This window comes from Salvelinus fontinalis, chromosome 16 (genome assembly GCF_029448725.1).
Source record: "Salvelinus fontinalis isolate EN_2023a chromosome 16, ASM2944872v1, whole genome shotgun sequence".
NCBI lineage: Eukaryota > Metazoa > Chordata > Actinopteri > Salmoniformes > Salmonidae > Salvelinus > Salvelinus fontinalis.
The window spans coordinates 47104230-47130535 of record NC_074680.1 but is presented as its reverse complement, the minus strand read 5'-3'; the positions used below and the strand labels follow the sequence as shown (position 1 = coordinate 47130535).

The following is a 26306-nucleotide window of genomic DNA, read 5'->3' as shown; positions in this document are numbered from 1 at the left end:
GGACATTGGAGGAACATAACAGATAGAACAATGAGACAGATATTTCACCGGATGTATAAATGTGAAGCATCCGCTTGGCGTTTCCACTGGAAGCCCAGTGGCCAGCAGTGGGAAAAGATGGAAGGAGATGGATTTTGGGGCGACATTCTGCTAATTTCCTCATCGATTAAACATTTGATCTCAATACAGTTTTCTGTTGCCAAAACTAGAATCTGTTTTGAACAGAGTGGACTACGTGTTTTATTTTAATTTTAAATCGCATTGTTTAGGAGTGCAAGCGTGAACTTCACAGAGTAGTCGTTCCCTAACGGAAATATGCAGATGAATGCTAGAACAGGAAAATAGGATCTCGCTAGCTCGTTCTTGGCTCTGCCCACCTCCTTGCTTGTTCTTCAAACTATGACTCATTTGTTCCTATTGGAAACGACAGGCTGTGGTCTATCTTGGTTTAGTTATACAAATATTTGAGTATACTGTTCTTCTTCGATGAGGTTTAACGGCAGTTGGCATCCAATAAATGTTGCATTACCGCCACCTACTAGACTGGAGTACAACTCCCTTACACTTTGCTTGAAAAATAAATAATCAAATACCCTAACATCTAACTAACACCACCCTACTCCACCATTTAAATATATTTAGTCCTACTTCAGGCCAACAACCTGAAAGGATGGGACACCACCACTTAACACACCCTGTAACTCTACTGATGTCAAGTCTCACACACCCAAATACCTCTCTGTAGCTGCCACCACAACCTCTGATTCAGAGGGGTTAAATGCAGAAGACTCATTTCAGTTGAATACATTCAGTTGGACAACTGACTAGGTATCCCCCTTTCCCAACCTCCATTTTCTGCGACTTACGTTCCATCGCTGCAGTACAGTTGATAACCATTGGCTATAAATGCTATAAATCCAATCTTACTGAAACATATATCACTTGTTGGTTTATCCCTCTGTTCTGGTACAGATCTACTAGTCACACCACTCCTCTCAGGATCCCTCCCTCTGTTCTGGTACAGATCTACTAGTCACACCACTCCTCTCAGGATCCCTCCCTCTGTTCTGGTACTGATCTACTAGTCACACCACTCCTCTCAGGATCCCTCCCTCTGTTCTGGTACAGATCTACTAGTCACACCAGTCCTCTCAGGATCCCTCCCTCTGTTCTGGTACAGATCTACTAGTCACACCACTCCTCTCAGGATCCCTCCCTCTGTTCTGGTACAGATCTACTAGTCATACCACTCCTCTCAGGATCCCTCCCTCTGTTCTGGTACAGATCTACTAGTCACACCACTCTTCTCAGGATCCCTCCACCTTGACCCATCTTCCTCTACTTTCTTCACTGCCTCAGCATATGACAACTTCTGCACTACTCTAACCCTGGAAACCTCAACCTGCATCTCTCTCACACGGGACATTTCTGATCCCCAGCCCCATGGGCACCCCTACAATTAACACAGACCACTACTTTCCCCAATGCTACACATTCCTTTGTCTCATGCCCTTCTGCACACTTCTCACACCTAGGAACCTCCCAGCTACACACTGCTGCCACATGCCCATAAACTTCACACCTGTAACAACGTAATGTATTTGGCACAAAAGCTCGTACAGGATAACTTATATATCCTAACATCACTTTGTCGGAGAAAGACAACATCAAAACTCAAAAGAACAGACAATGACTCTTCTGTTTCACCACTTACGCCACCCTGTCTGCGTCGCACCAAACAACTAGCATGACAAACCCCGGGATTCTTTCCCTTCAGTTGGTCAACTTCAACATTTACCGCTACCCCAGTAATCACTCCTTTCAATGGCGCACTTTTCTTGAGAGCAAAACAATTCACATGCCCCAGTTCGTTTAACATGGAGCTCCTTCTCCCTCTGACCAGCAGAAACACAAACAATTATCACAAGACCACTTCTGGTTACCGTCACTGATTCCACAGCACCCAACTTTGTTTTCACCCACCTTGAAACCACAAAAGGATCAGCCAAAAGGCAAGGGTCCACTTTTTCCAAAAACATCACTCCTACTGTCACGGACTCATCTTTAACCTGACCCTCGGTGCCAGCCTCGGGCTCTGAGAACTTCACCACACCGACCACCTCCGATACTTTGACCTCATTCACTTCCATTTCACCTCCTGTCTTCCTCTTACACTTTCTACCATTCTTCTTTAACAAACCATTTCCTTTTTTCCCGCCATTTTTAACCGACTCAAGCTCACCCTCTGCCCCTCTCTCGCTCGCTCTTAGACCTCCTCTTCCTCTCTCTCTTAGACCTCCTCTTCCTCTCGCTCTTAGACCTCCTCTTCCTCTCTCTCTCGCTCTTAGACCTCCTCTTCCTCCCTCTCTCTCTCAGACCTCCTCTTTCTCCCTCCCTCTCTCTTAGACCTCCTCTTCCTCCCTCTGTCTCTCTCTTAGACCTCCTCTACCTCCCTCTCTCTCAGACCTCCTCTTCCTCTTTCTCTCTCTCAGACCTCCTCTTCCTCCCTCTGTCTCTCTCTTAGACCTCCTCTTCCTCCCTCTCTCTCAGACCTCCTCTTCCTCTTTCTCTCTCTTAGACCTCCTCTTCCTCCCTCTGTCTCTCTCTTAGACCTCCTCTTCCTCCCTCTCTCTCTCTCTTAGACCTCTTCCTCTCTCTCTCTCTTAGACCTCCTCTTCCTCTCTCTCTCTTAGACCTCCTCTTCCTCCCTCTCTCTCTCAGACCTCCTCTTCCTCCCTCTCTCTCTCAGACCTCCTCTTCCTCCCTCTCTCTCTTAGACCTCCTCTTCCTCTCTCTCTCTCTCTTAGACCTCCTCTTCCTCTCTCTCTCTTAGACCTCATCTTCCTCCCTCTCTCTCTTAGACCTCATCTTCCTCCCTCTCTCTCTTAGACCTCATCTTCCTCCCTCTCTCTCTTAGACCTCCTCTTCCTCTCTCTCTCTTAGACCTCCTCTTCCTCCCTCTCTCAGACCTCCTCTTCCTCCCTCTCTCGCTCTCTTAGACCTCCTCTTCCTCCCTCTCTCTTAGATCTCCTCTGCCTCTCTCTCTCAGACCTCCTCTTCCTCCCTCTCTCTCGCTCCCTTAAACCTCCTCTGCCTCTCTTTTTCCCTCCATTCCTCCTCCGCATTCCAAGTATACGTCTCCTTATGATAATACTGCACTTCTCCTGACATACATCTTGTTCTTGCCTTCTCAAGGGATGCCATTTAACCGGCTGTCACAACCTCCGTACGATCAGCACGAAGCCCTCGGGATGTAGCGCTCAACAGTTCATCCCACTTATAAAACAGCTGCTTCGTCTGGATGTTCTTCTTTATCGAAAGCTACCGCCAACGCTTTTCCATTTCAAACAAGCGCGCTCTTCCAACCACCGTCCACCGTCTCGCTTCACGCCTTCCAGCAGCCCATTTGATCCGATACCCTGTTCCAAGACCTCAATGCTTTCCACACTGTTATTAAACGTTGTCATGGACATTATAATGTGCTTTTCTCCATAATGTAGATTTCATATTTCATACATAGATTCCAGTCAAAACTCAACACCCACAATAAGTTCCTATGACCTTTTTGTATGACAATGTTCAAACCTGATCAAATCAAACTACGTATAGATAGTAAACGGCGAGTAGCAGCAGCGGACAATGCAAATAGTCTCGGTAGCCGTTTGATTAACTGTTTAGCAGTCTTATGGCTTGGGGGTAGAAGCTGTTAAGGAGCCTTTTGGACCTAAACTTGGCATTCCGGTACCGCTTGCCGTGTGGTAGCAGAGAGAACAGTCTATGACTAGGGTGGCTGGAGTCTTTGACAATTTTTAGGGCCTTCCTCTGACACCGCCTGGTATAGAGGTCTTGAACGGCAGAAAGCTTGGCCTCAGTGATGTAGTGGGCCGTACGGACTACCCTCTGTAGTGCCTTGCAAACAGAGTGATGCTGAATAGGCTAAACTTAGCTAGCTGCATTTGCTTACAATGAAACTGAAAATCTCTCTCTCTCGCCTCCATTTTGGAAGAAATTAATTTGTTCAAAACTGTTCAACTATTGTCTTTCTCTCTCTTTGAGTCAACTACTCACCACATTTTATGCACTGCAGTGCTAGCTAGCTGTAGCTCATGCTTTCAGTACTAGATTCATTCTCTGATCCTTTGATTGGGTAGACAACATGTCAGTTCATGCTTCAAGAGCTCTGATAGGTTGGAGGAAGTCCTCCGGAAGTTGTCATAATTACTGTGTAAGTCTATGGAAGGGGGTGAGAACCATGAGCCTCCTAGGTTTTGTACTGAAGTCAATGTACCCAGAGGAGGATGGAAGCTAGGGAACAACCGTGGGAACAACGTCGTCGATGCAGTTATTGATGAATCCGGTTACTGATGTGGTGTACTCCTCAATGCCATCAGATGAATCCCAGAACATATTCCAGTCTGTGCTAGCAAAACATTCTTGTAGCTTAGCATCTGCGTCTGTGGAGTAAAGGTGGTTGTCACGAGAATTTTCAATCCCAATGATAATAACTAACAATCAATTAAGCTTTGACCAATCCCTGAGGTTTGTAAGACCCTGGGTTTAATAATAATTAGGCAAAGACTCAGCTTCTGCAAAAGGTTCATACAGGTTATTCACGAGAACCTTCTGAAGTCCAAATACAAAGAACATGTCATTTTATAACTCCCTACTTACGCACATACCTACACACAAACAATAGATAGCCTACGCACATACATACACACGAACAGTAGGTAGGATGTATCCTTCTCCATAGATATCACCACTGTTTATCACTACCAAGCTGGCAGTTCCATCCCCCAAGATTAGAGGGACCTTGATGGGACTCCCTTTCCTGCCGTAAGTTTCTCAGAGTTCTAGCCAGGTCAGGTCATGAATAGTTGAATTGTTCTCTGTGTTTTCTTAAGACACACACACACATTTCTCTCCCTTACTGGTCTCAACCAAACCTTATTGGACTTAAGTTTATTACTTTAATTCATTACACATGTTACAGAATCGAATGATTACGTTTCAGGGTGGAATTGTTTAGTCATTACCTTTAAGCATATACATTCCATTATCAGTGGTCTAGAGTAATTTCTTTCCCCTCTGCTTGCACATTTGACATGCTGGTAGAAATTAAGTCAAATTTATTTAATTTTTCCTGCATTAAAGTCCCCGGGCACTAGGAGCACCTCCTCTGGATAAGTATTTTCCTGTTTGCTTATGGTTTTATACAGCTCGTTGAATGCGGTCTTAGTGCCAGCATTGGTTTGTGGTGGTAAATAGATGGCTACGAAAAATATAGCTGTTATTGACAAATAGACACAGACCACAACCCCTCGTCTTACAGGAAGTAGCTGTTCTGTCTTGCCGATGCACGGAAAACCTAGCCAACTGTATATTATTCATTATTCACCTAAACATTTTATACAATATATATACAAAAGCATATGGACACCCCTTCAAATGAGTAGATTCATCTATTTCAGCCACACCTGTTGCTGACAGCTGTATAAAATCAAGCACACAGCCACGCAATCTCCATAGACAAACACTGGCAGTAGAATGGACTTAAGAGCTCAGTGACTTTCAACGTGGCACCGTCATAGGATGCCACCTTTCCAACAAGTCAGTTCATCAAAGTTCTGCTCTGCTAGAGCTGCCCTGGTCTTGTAAGTGCTGTTACTGTGAAGTGGAAACGTCTAGAAGCAACCATGGCTCAGCCGCGAAGTGGTAGGCCACACAAGCTCACCGAACTGAAGTGCTGACGCGCGTAGCGTGTAAAATTAGTCTGTCCTCGGTTGCAACACTTCACTACCGAGTTCCAAACTGCCTCTGGAAGCAACGTCAGCTCAATAACTGTTCGTCGGGAGCTTCAAGAAATGGGTTTCCATTTCCTTTGGGATGAACTGGAACGCCGACTGCGAGCCAAGCTTAGGTTTCCATACCTCACTAATGTGCTTGTGCTGAATAGGAAGCAAGTCCCCGCAGAAATGTTCCAACATCTAATGGAAAGCCTTCCCAGAATAGTGGAGGCTGTTATAGCAGCAAAAAGGGGGACCAACTCCATATTATTTCCCATGATTTTGGATTGAGATGTATAATGAGCAGGTGTCCACATACTTTTGGTCATGTAATGTATGTAGGGTCAGGTAGATGAGTTTTGGCCAGGCCAGTGTTAGCAGGGACTCACCTCTGGTTGTTCCAACAGGGTATGTAGGCCTACGATAGTTAAGGAGAAATCTACTATAATTCATCTACAGCATGGCAATTTCCTGTCAGGCAAGTATACACTGCTAAGAAAAGCAGTGTTGTGTTTTAAACTGAAGCAAATCATTTATGCATCCACAGACAGATGAAACAAAAACAAACAAGTGTTTTTATCTTCAGGTTTGATGTTTATTAAAATAATCCTTTTCACATTTAAATAATCCTCAGTAGCTAAGTTTCCATCCAATTGGAGAGACAGATTTTCATGTGAATATTCTCGAATCCGCATAAAAGAAAATATGCAAATGTTTATTTGTCAAAACAGCAGTCAAGCGTCGATCATCATGTCACCAGAGTAAGACCCTCGATATTTATTGGATACGTGCCTCAACATCACCGTGCACTTTTTCACCACCCTGTGAAGTTCAACCCATTTCATCTGTAGCCTAGTAACCTGCATGGTTTTCCGAGTCGTAGTGGAAGGATCACACACACCATATCATCGCGTGACTCCAAAGTTTACGTCGATATGATAGTTATTGTATCAACATTTTGCGCATAAAAAGGACGTTTCCACTGCCATTTCTCACACACAATACATTTTACCCACACAAAAAAGGACCCACCATGTTGAACAAACAAATTATCTGTCGGCATTTATACAATTGTACCGAAACTTTTCGGTTTCCATCCCAGCTTTCATTATCTTTTTTTTTTTTTATATATAGGTATGACTTTACTCACATAAAAACTGTGAATGGAAACATAAGTTTCTATGTGGAAAATAAACTTAACAGATTTAAGATGGGGAGGGTAACATCATACAGGAGAAGGGGATAAGGATAAATTAATATAACTGTAATGAATATGCCGTCATCACTGCACCACCCATCAGCATCTCACTGCATAACAGCTATAAAACCCCATTCTACTGTGACTGACCTGTGGATCTTTAGGTAGGACGGGGGGACAGGGGAGAGGACAGGGGAGGACAGGGAACGGGGGGGGGGACAGGGAACGGGGGGGACAGGGGACAGGGCAGGGGACAGGACAGAGAACGGGGGACAGGAGGAGTTGCACAATACTAGTAACTTTCTCCAAATTCCCAGGTTTCCCAGAAATCATAGTTGGAGGATTCCAGTTAGTGGATTCCTGTCCTCTCCTTGGTCATTCTCCTGATTCCAGGAAACCTCCAAAGAGAATGTCTGTAAAACCTGGAAATTTTGGGGAACATTACAATAATTTTGTCAACCCTTAGGAGGTGGATAACAGGGAATAGTGATCCTAAGTCAGTCAGTGTCCCTTAGAGTAGCTAGCATGTCAGTTCTGTGCTTATTGAGTCATTAAATCAGCAGCTTGCTCCATCCCTACTCCAACTAGCCTTTGGTCTCAGATCTAGGTGTGCTTTCTAGCCAACTCCTATGGTCATTGTCATGCCAACGGAGAACGGAGCTGGCAAAACACAGACCTGCCAACCTTGAAGTGTCACTTTAGCGCGGCACCAGACGCCATTAACGACATTTTAAAAAAGAAAAAAAAAAAACTTTAAAAATTCAATTTTCTGAAACCTAGTCTTAAATTATATCAAATGTAGTCTTGTGTTTGATCCTAAATGAAATTGAGCTGGTCTCAATGACACTTTCACATTTTTCTAGGTTCAATTTAGGGGTAATTCTAATGAATAGATGTCTTCGTGCGGATAGAGTCTAGTGAAAGTGTAAACTGGCTTCTTCATTTTGTTCGAGGAGAATTCTGAATAATTAAATTACTGGATGTAATGTATTAGTCTAGTTTACTGTGGGCTATATAGACTATGAAACAACTAGGGCTATCGGAGCTGGTTTCATCCCTGATCTAATCCATCAGGCCTGAATACTAGCCTAACATTCATTCAACATGCCTCGTTGTCATTTGGTGAATTGATTTACCACAGCATTAGCCAGCCTACTGTTGACGTCTAGCTACATCAAGAGGACAGATCAAGAAACTGATTGATTAACATTGGCCTACTAATCGTTAAAACGTCTAACATAACTTTCTGTGAAGGACGGTACCGGCGGGGGAGCTCTCCCCTGCCACGACCGTTTTCCATCCACGCAGCGACGCGCACATTTCCCCTTGATCGTCAACGCGCTGTTGCGGAGATCAAAGCATGTGCGGTCAAGAAAATGTTCACGGTTCGTTTAATAAATGCTGTAGCTAACTACTTGTCGTAATGACGCCTTAACCAAGGAGCTAACTACAAAATAATAGTGGTTATGTGCTTGACTAAACACACTATTTTGGAAAAATGTATTGAGCAAAACAATTCGTTCTCCATTTTTTCCTACCCTTTTTCCTCACACATCAGTGGTATCAACGGACATGGAGGAGAGCTTCCATCCAGCATGAGAGAGGGAAATAGTACTGTAATGAAACAGCAGGGAGCAGGTCTCGAACCCTCGACCTTCTAGGCCCGAGGTCCGGCGCGCTATCGACTGTGCCGCAAAAGCATGCCCGAACGGCAGAGTCGATATCCGCGCTTATAAACCCAGGGTCGTTACAGTGCTGTGACTTTAGGGTTACGGCCTGTAGCTGAGAGATCGCGATTTTCCCCTCCTCGCCCATGTCCTCTGATTGGCTCAGCTCCAACTTCACACGGTTGAGTCAAAAGCCACAATTCGCCGACTAAAAGCCCATTTGTGTTATTTTAAAGGGTCTCCCCCCAATACCAGCGTACTTTTGACCTAAAGTTGCGTGCAATGGTAGGCAGGTCTAAACAGCACAAACAGATCTGGCACCAGGCTAGTCTTCGATGACAAAGGGAACTAATCTCTTCACCTTACCCCAGATCACAACAACATATATATAATAAAGCTCTATCATGACATCGTTCAGGCCTTGTGTTCTATCTCCCTGCAGGATGGTCGTGGATCTCATGCATCTCTGGGGAATAGGTCAACAGAACGACCATGACCCATAGGTGCAGTAGTGCCTGAAAAAAAAAACGAAAAAAAAAAGTGCTTTAAAAGATTATTGTGACACGTTTATTTTGAACAAAAGACTGTGTAAAACTACTTTTTTTTTCTTTCTTTTTTAAACGGCAAGAGTTTTGTCCTGGTTTTCATTGGTTTTATTCAGTTAAAAAGGAATAGAGAATTTCAACTTATATTTTGGTTAGCGTTACATGTACCGTAATTATAGTAGTTGCAATACACAAGTTGCATTAGAGCGAAAGACACTCACCATATACAGTATAACAAAAACCCGAGCCATGGGGTAGCGTCTCAGGAAGATTCCTAATCGGATGCTGGAAGGACAAGATTTTCAGATTATTGTCGAGATATAAATGTGTGACACTGGTGTGTTTGAAATGGTAAACATTAATGCCTATAAAATATGAAAAAAGCATCGAAACATATAGAACGAGAATGAAAATTCCACTGCTCTTTAACAAACAGCTCATGTATTGGGACAAGTTAACAATACCAAACAATTCCTCAAACTTAACTTGAGGTACAGTTGTATGGTAACATTCCTGATACTGATAAGAGCCCTGAAGGTCTTGTGGTAGATTGCCCTGTCTGGCCTGTCTACCCCTGTTTCTGTACTGTCTGAATAAAGCATTTTTTAAGATCACACTACACAAAAAGTATGTTTTTGATAAAGCCAACCCTCTGGTATAATAGCTCACCTGAACCGGTCGATGGTGCTGGCTGCCTTGCGTACCTGGCCATACACTCCTGGACTGTCGTGGTCGTTGAACAGAACTGGTGCATTCCTCTGTCGTGTCCCTGTGTGACGTTAACATAAAAAGGGGATTTTCAGTCCTGCCATCCAAGAGGATATTATGGTGAAATCATGAAACAAATCTCACATCTTTTACTAGTAACATCTCAGCTTCCCCAAAATCTGCTCAAATCTCCTTAAAAAAAAAAATGTCTCTGTGGCCTGAAAATACGTTCTCTAGAACTGGATAAAAAGACCAGCCACAAACAATAAAAATGAGTGGAATTGTGATCTCTTTAATAAGTCCAACTACCACTGGAGAAAATTAGTGCTATATTTAGGAACAAGGGAGAAGACTTCTATACAACATGGGGCTCCTTTTTACTATCTGTTCTCCCTAATCTCGCTGTTGCCCCTAATCTCGCTGTTGCCCCTAATCTCGCTGTTGCCCCTAATCTCGCTGTTGCCCCTAATCTCGCTGTTGCCCCTAATCTCGCTGTTGCCCCTAATCCCTAATCTTGCTGTTGCCCCTAATCTCGCTGTTGCCCCTAATCTCGCTGTTCCCCCTAATCTCGCTGTTCCCCCTAATCCCTAATCTTGCTGTTCCCCCTAATCTCGCTGTTGCCCCTAATCTCGCTGTTGCCCCTAATCTCGCTGTTGCCCCTAATCTTGCTGTTTCCCCTAATCTCGCTGTTCCCCCTAATCCCTAATCTTGCTGTTCCCCCTAATCTTGCTGTTCCCCCTAATCTTGCTGTTCCCCCTAATCTTGCTGTTCCCCCTAATCTTGCTGTTCCCCCTAATCTTGCTGTTCCTCCGAGAAGTGTCAATGTAAAAAAAACAATATGGTGAATCTATGAGTCCTTCCGATGTACAACTGGATTCTGGGCATTTTGATTCTGCTTTCTTGTGTTGTTGCTGTATTTCTCTTGTGGTGCTGCTGTAAAGCCTCCGATACACTATACTACAGTAAACTTAAAGGACAAAAACAAAATAACTTTAGGTATAATGAAACATTGTAAGAGAGTAGAGAACTGAAAGTGAATCTGTTTTGTTTAGTTCTGTTGGTTGTCATGTTTAATGTAATCTTGTTTTTTCAATCTCTGAAAAAACGTTGTGAAGACTCAAATTAATATTGAAGTTGTTATTCTGAGCAGTGAGCGCACACACACACTGCACTTTTTTATTTTTTATCTACAGATTTCTTTGATGAAATATTTCTCAGTTATGATTTCATGCAGATGTCTAAAAAGCTTCTGTAGAAAAATCTAGAGAACGTTGTCTGTTGTAAAATAAAGTATTAATGTCATGGCCATGTTTAGTCAATTCCACATGGAATAACACTTTTGTTGTGTGCTTTCATATTGGATCTAGCTGTGAGGTGAGCTGTGATTTGTTCACCGGAACCAGCCTTTCCTCCCTGCTTCCTATTTTTGTGAAAAGTGAGCCTGATTCTGGACCAGCCGCTGACCAACAAACAGGCATTTTTCCCCCAGACAGGAGTGTGAAGAAGCCTGGTCACATGTTGTCAACACATAAGTATTACTCCTGGGCCTTAGACTAATTTTCACATCAAAACTGAAGCGATAGAAGTGGGTTTGAAAAGTCACCCGGCTGAATGCTTCTGTTACTTGTTGAATAGACTTTGAGAATCAAAAGGGATTATACAGGAATCTGAACATCGAAATGAAAACGGGCCAATGTCTTGTTGTTAAGTGAGTTTGAGGAAGATAGAAGGATGGGAGTTTGTCTCTAAAGTACAAATGCACTACGATGTCAGATAAAGGACATCCCTAAATGCACAGAACTGAACAAAACAGGTTCCTAACCCACCAACACACATGGAAATGATGTGAACAAAACACACACACACTCTCTCAGTAGGCACAAGATAATCCACACAGGAGGAAAAAACCCCATTGTTGCCAACAATGTGGTACATCTTCGTTGAAAAGATGAGCTTGATAAAACACATGATGATCCACACTGGGTTAAAGACCACCTGTGATGAGTGTGGGACGAGTTTCACTAGCAGCGCAAACTTAAGAGAGACACGAGGCACGGCACACATGAGAACGCCCTTAGCACTGAATGTGGGAAGACACTTGCCGAAAACACCAGTGATCTTACAAGCCACCAGCGGATCCACACAGAAGTAGTACCTTTCTCTTCTTTTTATTTATTTATTTTACCGTTATTTTACCAGGTAAGTTGACTGAGAACACGTTCTCATTTGCAGCAACGACCTGGGGAATAGTTACAGGGGAGATGAATGAGCCAATTGTAAACTGGGGATTATTAGGTGACCGTGATGGTTTGATGGCCAGATTGGGAATTTAGCCAGAGTGTGTAAAGAGATTCCGTCATTCCTTCACACTCAGTAAGCACAAGAGAGTTTCCCACGGGAGAGACCCTACCTCTGCTCCCAGTGTGGGAAACGCTTTACATATACCAACAATTTGAGTGGCCACCTGAAGAAAACAAAAAAATTAAAATAAATAAAGAGCTTGAGCAAAGTGTTGAGTGCTTGTTCATCTGATAAAATAAAAAAAAGCTTCCCAAAATTCTCAAATCAATGTTTTTTATTTGACGATCTGTCAAATAAAGTTAGTTTAGCATCAAGAAAGGTACTACTTTAAGTACTTTAACCAACTAGTCCAGGGGTTGGCAAACATTTTGTCTCCAGGGCAACACCAGGATTTCAAAATTCAGCAGAGGGAAGCACAGATTAATTTTCAGACCGATTCTCAGACTGAGCACATGGAGGGCTGTGCGGCCCCACAAAGAAATGCCACCCCACACCATGACTGACCCATCGCCAAACCGGTCATGCTGGAGGATGTTGCAGGCAGCAGAACGTTCTCCACGGCGTCTCCAGACTCTGTCACGTGTGCTCAGTGTGAACCTGCTTTCATCTGTGAAGAGCACGGGGCGCCAGTGGCGAATTTGCCAATCTTGGTGTTCTCTGGCAAATGCCAAACGTCCTGCACGGTGTTCAGCTGTAAGCACAACCCCCACCTGTGGATGTCGGGCCCTCATACCACCCTCATTGAGTCTGTTTCTGACCGTTTGAGCAGACACATGCACATTTGTGGCCTGCTGGAGGTCATTTTGCAGTGCACCTCCTTGCACAAAGGCGGAGGTAACGGTCCTGCTGCTGGGTTGTTGCCCTCCTACGGCCTCCTCCACGTCTCCTGATGTACTGGCCTGTCTCCTGGTATCGCCTCCATGCTCTGGACACTACGCTGACAGACACAGCAAACCTTTTTGCCACAGCTCGCATTGATGTGCCATCCTGGATGAACTGCACTACCTGAGCCACTTGTGTGGGTTGTAGACTCCGTCTCATGCTACCACTAGAGTGAAAGCACCGCCAGCATTCAAAAGTGACCAAAACATCAGCCAGGAAGCATAGGAACTGAGAAGTGGTCTGTGGTCACCACCTGCAGAATCACTCCTTTTTGGGGGGTGTCTTGCTAATTGCCTATAATTTCCACCTTTTGTGTATTCCATTTGCACAACAGCATGTGAAATTTATTGTCAATCAGTGTTGCTTCCTAAGTGAACAGTTTGATTTCACAGAAGTGTGATTGACTTGGAGTTACATTGTGTTGTTTAAGTGTTCCCTTTATTTTTTTGAGCAGTGTATATTAAAAAGGTCCATTATAAGTTCTACTTTATCCAGTTTTAGACATTCAAGAGTAGCATGGAGTTTGTTTTTTCCCTCAAAAGAATAAATTCCCCACCCTGACCCTTAGCCTGGACCCAGACCTGAAGGAGTTGGTTACACATTATTAACATATCTGGGACAACCAGGCTACATAATCATATCCATCCACATGACATCAGTCTCACCTGAGCTGGTCAAAAATAGTGTACGAAATTGGGTGGTATTTATTTATTTTATTTTTTAAACGGCCCCAGCCTCACCTGGGCTCTCCATGCTGCTCATGTTAATGGCCGGGCCCCCGGTCTGCCCTTCTCCCTGGACGCTCTTCAGCTGGGCCTCAAGCCTCTCTAGCTGGAAAACCAGTGAGCTCTTCTCTGTTCCCAGGGACTCCAGCATGGTCTGTTTCTGGATCAGAGTCTCCGTCAGCTGGTGTAACCTGCTCTCTAGCTCCACCTGGCTACTGCTGCTCAGAGCCTTATTGGTCAGCTAGGGAGGCAGGATGGTGAGGCAGAGGGAGGGGGGGGGAGAACAAAAAAAAAGAGAGGGCGGGACAGGGAAATGTAACATTACTTGTGCTTCTTCTAAAATCAAATAAGCGTATTGGTCGTATACAATTTAGCACATGTCATAACTCGTGCAATGAAATGCTTATGTTTCTAGCTCCTAACAATGCAGTAGAATGTCAAAAAAAGGTCACATTTTATATATATATAAATAAAATGTGAACTTTATTGACATATACAACACCCCGGAGTAGGCTCTTCACTGTTGACGTTGAGACTGGTGCTTTGCAGGTACAATTTAATGAAGCTGCCAGTTGAGGACTTGTAAACAATTGTTGGAAAAATTACGGTACTCGTGTCATGCACAAAGTAAGATGTCCTAACCGACTTTCCAAAACTATAGTTTGTTAACACCAAATTTGTGGAGTGGTTGAAAAATGAGTTTTAAATGACTCCGACCTAAGTGTATGTAAACTTCCGACTTTAACTGGTATGTCTATATACCTGGTTTCTGAGTTTCTGTATCTCATCCTCCCGATCCTTGATGCGACTCTGTAGTGTGGTCTTGGCACGGTGGTTTTCCTCCTCTACATACTGTAGCTCCTACATCACACACACACACATACACACACACACACACACACACTTAAAAAGTTCCCTTTAGCCCAGATACAGAGAAAGAAACAGGCATGGACTACCTGGACATGTGGTCGAATAAGAAACAAAAACACATTTCCCATCGCTAAACGTTTCATAATGTTTTCCGTTGCACACCTTAATGAACAGGACCCAAGTTTAACGTTTTATTAGTCGGATGCATTGGATACGCTTGGTAGACATCGTCCAATGAAATGCTTACTTGCGGGTTCCTTCGACAATGCAACAATAAGAAAACAAAACAAAACAAAATAATATAATACAGGAAGGCACAATTTATAATATTTACAGGTGTATTGGGGAAGGGGGAGATGGGGCAGTGTATAAACTGAGCACTATAATAAGAGTCTGGCAGCAACAGATGTGATGTGTGTAGCATGAACGTACACCACATGGCCAAACATATGTGAACACCTGCTCGTCGAACATCTCATGCAAAAATCATGGGCATTAATATGAAGTTGGTTCCCCCCTTTGCTGCTATAACAGCCTCCACTCTTCTGGGAAGGCTTTTCACTAGATGTTGGAACATTGCTGCTATAACAGCCTCCACTCTTCTGGGAAGGCTTTCCACTAGATGATGGAACATTACTGCTATAACAGCCTCCACTCTTCTGGGAAGGCTTTTCACTAGATGTTGGAACATTGCTGCTATAACAGCCTCCACTCTTCTGGGAAGGCTTTCCACTAGATGATGGAACATTACTGCTATAACAGCCTCCACTCTTCTGGGAAGGCTTTTCACTAGATGTTGGAACATTGCTGCTATAACAGCCTCCTCTCTTCTGGGAAGGCTTTTCACTAGATGTCGGAACATTGCTGAGGGGACTTGCTTCCATTCAGCCACAAGAGCATTAGTGAGGTCAGGCACTGATGTTTGGCGATTAGGCCTGGCTCGCAGTCGGCGTTCTAATTCATCCTAAATGTGTTTGATGGGGTTGAGGTCAGGGCTCTGTGCAGGCCAGTCAAGTTCTTCCACACCGATCTCGACAAACCATTTTTGAATGTGACCTTGCTTTGTGCATTGTCATGCTGAAACAGGAAAGGGCCTTCCCCAAACTGTTGCCACAAAGCTGGAAGCACAGAATCGTCTAGAATGTCATTGTATGCTGTAGCGTTAAGGTTGCCCTTCAGTGGAACTAAGGGGCACCAAACCATGAAAAACAGCCCCAGACCATTATTCCTCCTCCACCAAACTTTACAGTTGGCACTATGCATTGGGGCAGGTAGCGTTCTCCTGGCATCCTCCAAACCCAGATTCATCAGTCAGGCAGCCAGATGGTGAAGCGTGATTCATCACTCCAGAGAACGTGTTTCCTCTGCTCCAGAGTCAAATAGCGGCAAGCTTTACACCACTCCAGCCGACGCTTGGCATTGCGCATGGTGATCTTAGGCCTGTGTGCGGCTGCTCGGACATGGAAACCCATTTCATGAAGCTCCAGACGAACAGTTTTTTTTTGCCGATGTTGCTTCCAGAAGCAGTTTGGAACTAGGTAGCGAGTGTTGTAACTGAAGACAGCACTTGGCGGTCCCGTTCTGTGAGGTTCTGGCCTACCACTTTGTGTAACAGTATAACTTTACGTCGTCCCCTCGCCCCGACACGGGCGCGAACCTGGGACCTTCTGCACACATCAACAACGGTCACCCACGAAGCAGCGTTACCCATCGCTCCACAAAAGCCGCGGCCCTTGCAGAGCAAGGGGCAACCCTACTTAATGTCTCAGAGCAAGTGACGTAACTGATTGAAATGCTACTAGCGCGCACCCGCTAACTAGCTAGCCATTTCACATCCGTTACACTCACCCCCCTTTCAACCTCCTACTTTTCCGCAGCAACCAGTGATCCGGGTCAACAGCATCAATTCATTACATTTGCGCCTGAGCCGTTGTTGCTCCTTGACATTTCCAACTTCCCAATAACAGCATTTACAGGTGAGCGGGACAGCTCTAGCAAGGAAGAAAATTGACAAACTGACTTGTTGGAAAGGTGGCATCCTTCAGTAAGGCCATTCAACTGCCAATGTTCGTCTACGCAGATTGCTGGGCTGTGTGCTCGATTTTATACACCGGTCAGCAACGGGTGTGGCTGAAAAAGCGGCCACATACTTTGTGTATGACTGTGTGTGTGTGTGTGAGTGTGAGTGACCGAGCGCTGAGGTGTGGAGAATCAGAGCAGGAGGTCAGTCCTGTTGAGATGTGTTCAGCAGTCTGATGGCTTGTAGATAGAAACTGTCTCTGAACCTGTTGGTATCAGACCTCCTGCTTCGATACTGTCCGCCCGACGGTAAGGGAGAGAACAGCTCGTGGCTGGGAGGGTATGTGGGGTCCTTGATGATGCTTCCTCAGACACCATTTTGAGTAGATTTCCTGGATGGGTGTGAACATGGCTCAGTACATCACTGGGGCTATAGGGCCTTGCGGTCGTGTATGGAGCAATTCCCTTACTAGGTCGTGATGCTATTGGTCGGGACGCACTCGACGGTGCTGCGGTAGTATTCGGTGAGGATCCGGGGTTGGCATGCCGAATTTATTCAGCCGCCTTATAGGAAGTAGCGACGCTGTTGCGTCCTCTTGACAAGAGTGGCGGTGTTGTTGGTCGATGTCAAGTCCTTGGTGATGTGGACGCAGAGTAACTTTAAACTCGTGATTCTCTCTACTGCAATCCCATTGATGTGAATCGGGGGGGCATGTTCCCCTCTGCTTCCTGAAGTCAACAATCAACTTTGTTTTGCTGACATTGAGGGAGAGGTTGTTGTCATGACACCACAATGCCAGTTCACTGACCTCTTCCCTAAAGGCTGACTCGTCGTTGTTGGTTATCAGGACTACAACCGTGGTGTTGTCAGCAAACTTGATGATGGAGTAGGTGTCGTGCAAAGTCTCACAGTCGTGGGTGAACAGGGAGTACAGCAGAGGACCGAGGACACATCCCTGGGGGACTCCTGTGTTAAGAGTCAGTGTGGAGGAAGTGTTGTTGCCAAAACACACAGCCTGTGGTCTGCCAGTCAGGAAGTCCAGGATCCAGTTGCACTGGGTGGTGTTCAGACACAGGGCTCTGAGCTTGGTGTTGAGCTTGGATGGAACAATAGTGTTGAATGTTGAACTGTAGTCAATGAAAAGCATTCTTATTTTTCTTTTTAAAATTTTATTACTTTTACCCTTTTTTCTCCCCAATTCCGCGGTATCCAATTGGTAGTTACAGTCTTGTCTCATCGCTGCAACTCCCGTACGGACTCGAGAGAGAGAGGCAAAGGTCGAGAGCCGTGCGTCCTCCGAAACACAACCCAACCAAGCCGCACTGCTTCTTGACATAATGCCCGCTTAACCCGTAAGCCAGCCACACCAATGTGTCGGAGGAAACACCGGTCACCTGGCGACAGTGTCAGCGTGCACTGCTCCCAGCCCGCCACAGGAGTCGCTAGAGAGCGATGGGACAAGGATATCCCTGCCGGCCAAGTCCTCCCCTAAGCAGGATGACGCTGAGCCAATTGTGCGCCGAGTGAAAGCACCTGGTCGTCAGGTGCTTTAAACTCGTCTGGGAGGGAGGCTTCGGGGGGCACCACACCTGTATTTGCCTTTGTAATCTGTAGTGCTTGGCACATGCGACGTGAGTCTTGAGTTGAACATCAATTCAAGTTTGAGTCTGTATTGTCTTTTTGCGTCCCTAATGGATTTTGCGGAGCTTGTACCTGCTTGCCTTGTACGCATCGCAGGTCACAGAGTCATCAGGGTTCGTTCTGCTGACATTTAACAGATTTCTATTGGTTGGAGTATGTCCAGATTGTTATTGTGGGTTCAACATCATCAACACATTTCCTAATAAAGCCTGTGACTGATGTACACACAGTTTATTAGGTACACCCATCTAGTACCTGGTTGGAACCCCTTTTGCCTCCAGAACAGCCTGAATTCTTTGAGGCATGGAAACATTGCTCAATTGGTATTTAGAGACCTAACGTGTGCCAGAAAAACATTCCCCACAAGCCTGTACCATTAACCAGGCGGGATGGCAGGATGGGGCCAAATCCCGACTCTACCATCAGCATGACGCAACAGGAACCCGGGAATTCGTGGTGATCGCGTGCCCCACAGGAGCCACTACTTGTTTTTACCCTGATAGGAGCGAAACCCGGTGTGGTCGTCTGCTGGATCATTTTTGTGGGGCATGTCGGCGATTATTTTGGTCACCAGCAACAATAAAGACTGCATTACGGGTGAGAGGATTCTAGCTGGCTTATGATCTTATACAGTTCGCTGAAGTGTTCGCTGGTCGTAGAAAATTATTACGTGAACATTCTGAGCAAACAAAGTAAACAATTAACGCAAAAAAAAATCCAGAATTTCATTTTTTTATTTAAAAAAAATCTAAGTCGTGCAGAAACGGGAAACCTCCTTAACCATAAGCCACTGAATTATACTGTACATTACAGGGAAATAACGCATGCTCTAGAATGCCCTTCAAGCCAATCAGAAAGGAGTATTCAACAACGGCGTGGTATAATAAGATATATTCTGCTACCTGTTTGTAGCGCTCCACCTCGGCCTCCACTTCCTGCTTGGCACTGGTCTGTCGAGCCTGTTGCTCCTGCATCTCCAGCTGCTGCTCTCGCCACGTCTCTGCCTCAGTCAGGGCCGCCACCTCCAAGTCCTGGGAGAAGAAAGGTCACAACATCTCACTCTTACAGCCAGGTCATCCAGCCACCAAGATTGTCTTGAAGTAAGCATGTCCTGCGTGGCTCAGTTGGTGCTAGCAACGGCAAGGTGAGGAGTTCAATTCCCGCAGGGATACTGCAGGAATCACATCAACATACTAAAGAATTGTATGCACTCACACTGTACTGTAAGTTGCTTTGCATGTGTGCTAAGGGGGGGTCGCCCGAGAGGTGGTCGCCCGAGAGAGGTGGTCGGCCTGAGAGAGGTGGTCGGCCTGAGAGAGGTGGTCGGCCTGAGAGAGGGTCGGCCTGAGAGAGGGTCGGCCTGAGAGAGGGTCGGCCTGAGAGAGGGTCGGCCTGAGAGAGGGTCGGCCTGAGAGAGGGTCGGCCTGAGAGAGGGTCGGCCTGAGAGAGGGTCGGCCTGAGAGAGGGTCGGCCTGAGAGAGGGTCGGCCTGAGAGAGGGTCGGCCTGAGAGAGGGTCGGCCTGAGAGAGGGTCGGCCTGAGAGAGGGTCGGCCTAGAGAGGGTCGGCCTAGAGAGGGTCGGCCTAGAGAGAGGGTCGGCCCGAGAGAGGGTCGGCCCGAGAGAGGGTCGGCCCGAGAGAGGGTCGGCCCGAGAGAGGGTCGGGCCGAGAGAGAGTCGGCCTAGAGAGAGGGTTATATCATTGAAACCATCTCCAATCCCTTCTCACCTGTATCTCAGCTCGGAGCGTCTGCATCTGTCCCTGTAGTTTCTGGATCTCATCTCTCTGCAGCTCCTTCTCATGTCTGAGCTCCTCCAGCTCCAAAGCTCCCGTTCCTCCTCCTTCCAGACCATCCAGGCCTGACCCCTCCTTCAGGCTGCTGATCAGCTTCTCTTTGGACTGGAGAGGACACACACACACACACACACACACACGGTACAACAAAACAAAAGCATTAGAAAGGAAATAGTGAGTTGAGTCCTAAATCTCCAATATGTGCCAGATATAAGAGTCTGTCTCTTACCTGTAGTATGCGGGAGGCCTTGTGTTTATAGTCGTGTAACTCCTGCTTGGCAGTCTCGGCTGCGTTCCGGGCACTCCTCATCTGCTGTTGGAGGTCCTCGACCCGGTGCTTATCCTCCGACGCCCGTCTCTCTGCGCCCGTCACAGCCTCCGCCAGTGTCTGCCTCTCAGCCTCAACCTTGGATAGCCGCACCGCAAACTCACTCTGTGGGAACCAAGGAGACGACACGTTATAGTCTATGATTGACTTAAAGTGCATTTTGGAAAGTACTCAGACCCCTTGACTTTTTACACATTTTGTTACATTACAGCCTTGTTCTAAAATGTATTAAATAAAACAAAGTCAAAATCTACACACAATAGCGCATAATGACAAAGCAAAAATATATATTTTTTGCATATTTATTCAAAATAAAAAAACAGAAATACATTATTTACATAAGTATTCAGACACTTTGCTATGAGACTCGAAATTGCACTCAGGTGCATCCTGTTTCCATTGATCATCCTTGAGATGTTTCTACAACCTGATTGGACATGATTTGTGAAGGTACACACACATCTTAGGGAGTGTTTGGCCGGCAGGGATGTCCTTGTCACATCGCACTCTAGCGACTCCTGTGGCGGGTCGGGCTCAGTGCACGCTGACACAGTCGCTAGGTGTAACGCGTTTCCTCCGACACATTGGTGCGGCTGGCTTCCGGGTTAAGCGAGCGTTGGGTCATGAAGCAGTGCGGCTTGGTTGGGTCGTGTTTCAGAGGACGCACGGCTCTCGACCTTCGCCTCTCCCGAGTCCGTACGGGAGTTGCAGCGATGAGACAAGACTGTAACTACCAATAGGATACTACGAAACTGGGGAGAAAAAAGGAGGTAAAAGTACAAATAAGGGCCTCCCACCAGAGTCTCTGGGTTCGCCCCCAGGCTCTGTCGCAGCCGGCCGCGACCGGGAGGTCCGTGGGGCGACGCACAATTGGGCCAGCGTCGTCCGGGTTAGGGAGGGTTTGACCGGTAGGGATTTCCTTGTCTTATCGCGCTCCAGCGACTCCTGTGGCGGGCCGGGAGTAGTGCGCGCTAACCAAGGGGGGCCAGGTGCACGGTGTTTCCTCCGACACATTAGTGCGGCTGGCTTCCGGGTTGGAGGCGTGCTGTGTTAAAGAAGCAGTGCGGCTTGGTTGGGTTGTGCTTCGGAGGACGCATAGCTTTCGACCTTCGTCTCTCCCGAGCCCGTACGGGAGTTGTAGCGATGAGACAAGATAGTAATTACTAGCGATTGGATACCACGAAAATTGGGGAGAAAAGGGGATACAAATGATTTAAAAAAAAAAAAAAAAAAAAAAAAGTACAAATAAATATTTTAAAAAATGAAATGGAGAATTGTGTAGAGGCACAGATCTGGGGAAAGGTACCAAAACATTTCTGCAGTATTGAAGGTCCCCAAGAACACAGTGGCCTCCATCATTCTTAAATGGAAGAAGTTTGGAACCACCAAGACTCTTCCTAAAGCTGGCCGCCCGCCCAAACTGAGCAATCGGTGGAGAAGGGCCTTGGTCAGGGAGGTCACCAAGAACCCAATGATCACTCTGACAGAGCTCCTCTGTTGAGATGGGAGAATCTTCCAGAAGGACAACCATCTCTGGAGCACTCCACTAATCAGGCCTTTATGGTAGAGTGGCCAGACGGAAGCCACACCTCAGTAAAAGGCACATGACAGCCCGCTTGGAGTTTGCCAAAAGGCACCTAAAAAACTCAGACTATGAGAAACAAGATTCTCTGGTCTGATGAAACCAAGACTGAACTCTTTGGCCTGAATGTCAAGTGTCACATCTGGAGGAAACCTGGCACCATCCCTATGGTGAAGCATGGTGGTGGCAGCATCATACTGTGGGGATGTTTTTCAGCGGCAGGGACTGGGAGACTAGTGAGGATCGAGGGAAAGATGAATGGAGCAAAGTACAGAGAGATTGTTGATGAAAACTTGCTCCAGAGCACTCAGGACCTCAGACTGGGGCCAAGGTTCACCTTCCAACAGGACAACGACCCTAAGCACACAGCCAAGACTTCACAGAAGTCTCTGAATGTCCTAGAGTGGCCTAGCCAGAGACCGGACCTGAACACGATTGAACATCTCTGGAGAGTCCTGAAAATAGCTGTGCAGCGACACTCCCCATCCAACCTGACAGAGATTGAGAGAATCTGCAGAGAAGAATGGGAGAAACTCCCCAAATACTGGTGTGCCAAGTCTATATTTAAAAAAAAAAATAATAATATATTTAACCTTTACTTAACTAGGCAAGTCAATTAAGAACAAATTCTTATTTACAATGACGGCCTACCGGGGAACAGTGGGTTAACTGCCTCGTTCAGGGGCAGATCGACAGATGTTTATCTGGTCAGATCTGGGATTCAATCTAGCAACCTTTCGGTTAATGGCCCAACGCTCTAACCACTAGGTTACCTGCCGCCCCGGGTACGTAGCGTCATACCCAAGAAGACTTGAGGCTATTTTCCTCTGCCAAAGGTGCCTCTTCAAAGTACAGAGTAAAGGGTCTGAATACTGATGTAAATGTGTTATTATGGGGTATTGTGTGTAGATTGATTAGGAATAAGGCTGTAACGTAAAACAAAATGTGGAAAAAGTCAAGGGGTGTGAATACTTTCTGAATGTACTGTAAATGAAGAACGTGCCCCGTTTCCACTAGTTACACATGCCATCCTTCATTTGTATTTGACAGATTAAAGATTCATCATTTTTTTAAAACAAATATCAATGTGTACTTGAGAGTCGGGACCGTGTGTGTGTGTGTGTGTGTGTGTGTGTGTGTGTGTGTGTGTGTATATATATATCTACCTGCATCTGTCTATAGCCGTCCTGTTCCCTGCGTAGAGCCATGTCTGCCTCCCTCAGTCTCTCCTGCATGGTCGTCATGGCCTGGGACTGCATACTGCTTCCTTCTGTGTGGTCCTGGAGGATCCTGGACACGATGGGGGTACAAAGTTAGTTGTTGTCTCCCTAGTGCAAAACCAACTTCAGTTGATGCTAACAGCTTCGCTTCCTCCACTGTCCCGGGTTCCCTTAGTCACCGGGCTCGGACCAGTGGTCCTCTGATCATAAAGACACGTGACCGGCCTCCTTGACAACGTACCAACCGGTTGTCCGACAGAAAAGGATCCGATTCAACAGAAAAGGATCCGATTCAATAGCTTCATTGGGCGACATTTAAAGCTAGCTGTGGAGTGAGCTTCCGGCACGTTCTTACCTCCGTTACACATTGACTAGCTATTCAGAGAGCCCCTCACACAAAGCCAACAACATTTCTACCCATGTAACCACTGTTGGATGTTGATTATTCTCAGACTTTTAACAAAATATATATGTTTTACTAATATGTAAACGTTGAGGCAGTAGGACAGCCTCATTGACTGGATCTATTCATTCACAAAGATTTGGTTAATTAAACATACCTGGACTTATGACAAATGTAGTTGTCTTTTACTAATAATGAATGAAGCAGACAGATTTAGTACTTCCAGGCCTATCCATCTACAAAGATTGTAAACATACCGGGACCTCTCAGTCTGAGCCTCCTCCAAAGCAGAGCTCCGTGACTTCAGTAACTGATCTGCCTCATCTAGCCTGACCTTCAGCACGGCCAACTGCCCGTCCTTAGCGCCGAGGACCTCTGTGAGGTCATCAACCTGCGACCGCAGCTCCCTGACCGTGCGGTCTGTGCGAGACTGGTCCGAATTCCACTTCTCTGTGCGTAACCGTGTCTGGTTCAATTCTGTAGGAAAAGGGATTTATGACCATACAGTTACGCCCACGACAGACATAACCAAACCACATTATTTTTGGTGTCTGCTATACATACATGAGCATAACCTGGTCCCAGATCTGCCAGCGCTGTCTTGGCAAGACAACATCCATCGGCATGACAACGACCATAGGAGTTGGCCAGACAGCAGAAACAGATGTGGGACCGGACATGAGTCTCCTTCCTCAGTTTTCTCTCTCACCCTCCTGAGTGTCTTTGGCTCTCTGGATAATGGATGCCAGTTCCTGGTTGAGGGAGGTGACCTCTGACCTCAGTAGCTGGTTCTCCAAACGCAGACTGGACATCATCTGACTCTGCTGCTCCTCTATAGGGGGCGGGGCCAGGGCTGGGGGAGGGGCCTCGTATGTGGCCGGAGACTCTGATAGGTAGGTGATAGACTGGGGAACAGCCAACCCAGAGTCAGAACCATCAGGTGTGTCTGGGGAAAAAAGAGAAAGAGAGAATACATATAAAGGAGGGAACGTTGAGCTGACTTAAATTAGAAATTGTTAACAAGAACACTGTGTTGATTATTCCATAAACTTGTATGATGTCGACCAAACATTGAGATAAAAGAACAAAAAAGGCATACACGTATGTGCCTTGACATTAAACATTACCAGTTGAAGTGTCAGTACCTTGACTTTCTTTGGCAGAGCCATCCTCTGAACCCCCTGTTTTGGCACTGTGAGTACTGGTGGATAGAGAGCTGTAGCTGGAGGACCGAGACATGCCCCGTAGGGAGGGGGGTGTGGAGGGGGCTGAGGGGACCATGAGGGGGGCAGCAGCCAAAGCAGGAGGTGCTGGCTGGGGGGAGCCTGATCCTTCAGGAGACACTCTGAGAGGATCTCTTGGTCTGACCTCCCTCCTCTCGTTGGCCGCCGGAGGCTCTGAGCTGTTAAGGAAGTCAAACAACAGGTCATCATCCACATCTTGCTCACTCTGACTCTTCTTACTGGGCCTCACAAAGCTGGAGGAGGGTTTGATGGAGCTGGAGGAGGCAGTGCTGGAAGACCCCAGGGGAAGGGTGCTAGTAGGGGAGACTGTGGCTGAACTAGTCAACAGGGATCCTTTGGATTTTTTGATGTTGCCAGCAGCTGCAGTAATGAAACCAGATCCTGGTGCATTGTGGGAGGTGGCGTTCCCATAAGGGTGTTGCTGCGTGTCTGATGTGTTGGTGCTGTAGCCAGTGCTACTGTACTGAGAGGTTTCGGTGGAGTCGGGAGCATCGTAGGCTGAGGAGAAGGAGGAGGTGCGGCCTTGGGGTTTGGTCAGGCTGGCAGCTCCTGCATCCACTTTATTCAGGAAGTCTTCAGCTTTCCCTGCCAGGTCAGCCAACCAAGACATTCTGCATCCTAGAAACACAAATGAATCAGTTTGTCAGATTCAGAAATTAAATAACAATAAATAGCTTTTTGTGACAAAATCTCATGTGTATGTCAAAAGACATTCCTCTAAAAGCAAAAGATAATGCATAATGTTATGGCATAGCTTCTACCGTCCAACAGATAGCCATAACATCAACAATCTTGCTAACATCTTTGAAGGCTAGCTAGAAATCCGGGTGATCACTAAGTTAACCCTCAAAATAGTATAAATGGTCTGTGTGGGTAGTTTTAACAACATTCTGAGATATCAACTTTCAGCTTTCGGCATAAATCAGGGGTGGATTACACAGGGTTCGACAACTAAACTATTTGAACATACTAGCATCCATTAGCGCTAACTAGCTAGTCGACTTACCGTATAACAGCGACGTCCAAAACTAAAAATATCCCAGACAGTTTATAGACCGGGATGAATCATCAACAGATAGACTATAGTGTCACATTTACACATTATCTGGTAAATCTTTGTTAGCTAAATATTTGCGTTTGGATCTGTCTCATACGTGGACCAGGAACTAACGCAAGGACCCCCAAAACAGAACGCCTATCTCGATGCCTGATTAAAATACAACCCAGCTGTCAGAATTTTGACACAGATAGAACAGTAAACCAGATGTTTCACCGAATGTATAAATCTGAAGTATCCGGTTGGCATGTCCATTCACCACCAAGGTGATGAGAGGAATCCAAGTGGGGGGGAGATGGAATTTGATGGAATTTGGCAGACATTCTGCAAATATTCT

The 26306-nt window shown here is 46.0% G+C and overlaps 1 protein-coding gene across 1 annotated transcript; it reads right to left on the bottom strand.

The window, feature by feature from the left end:
• Positions 1-6357: 6357 nt before the first annotated feature.
• On the bottom strand, positions 6358-26237 carry golga5 (golgin A5). The gene is made up of 13 exons (XM_055865587.1): positions 25919-26237; positions 24814-25530; positions 24378-24614; positions 23926-24145; positions 23212-23335; positions 20365-20568; positions 20070-20240; positions 19246-19374; positions 14575-14673; positions 13828-14053; positions 9866-9965; positions 9418-9481; positions 6358-9166 (listed from the first exon to the last, which is right to left on the bottom strand). The coding sequence occupies exons 2-13, from the start codon at positions 25520-25522 to the stop codon at positions 9080-9082; spliced, it is 2370 nt and encodes a 789-aa protein (XP_055721562.1). The 5' UTR covers positions 25523-25530; positions 25919-26237; the 3' UTR covers positions 6358-9079.
• Between the last annotated feature and the right edge of the window lie 69 nt (positions 26238-26306).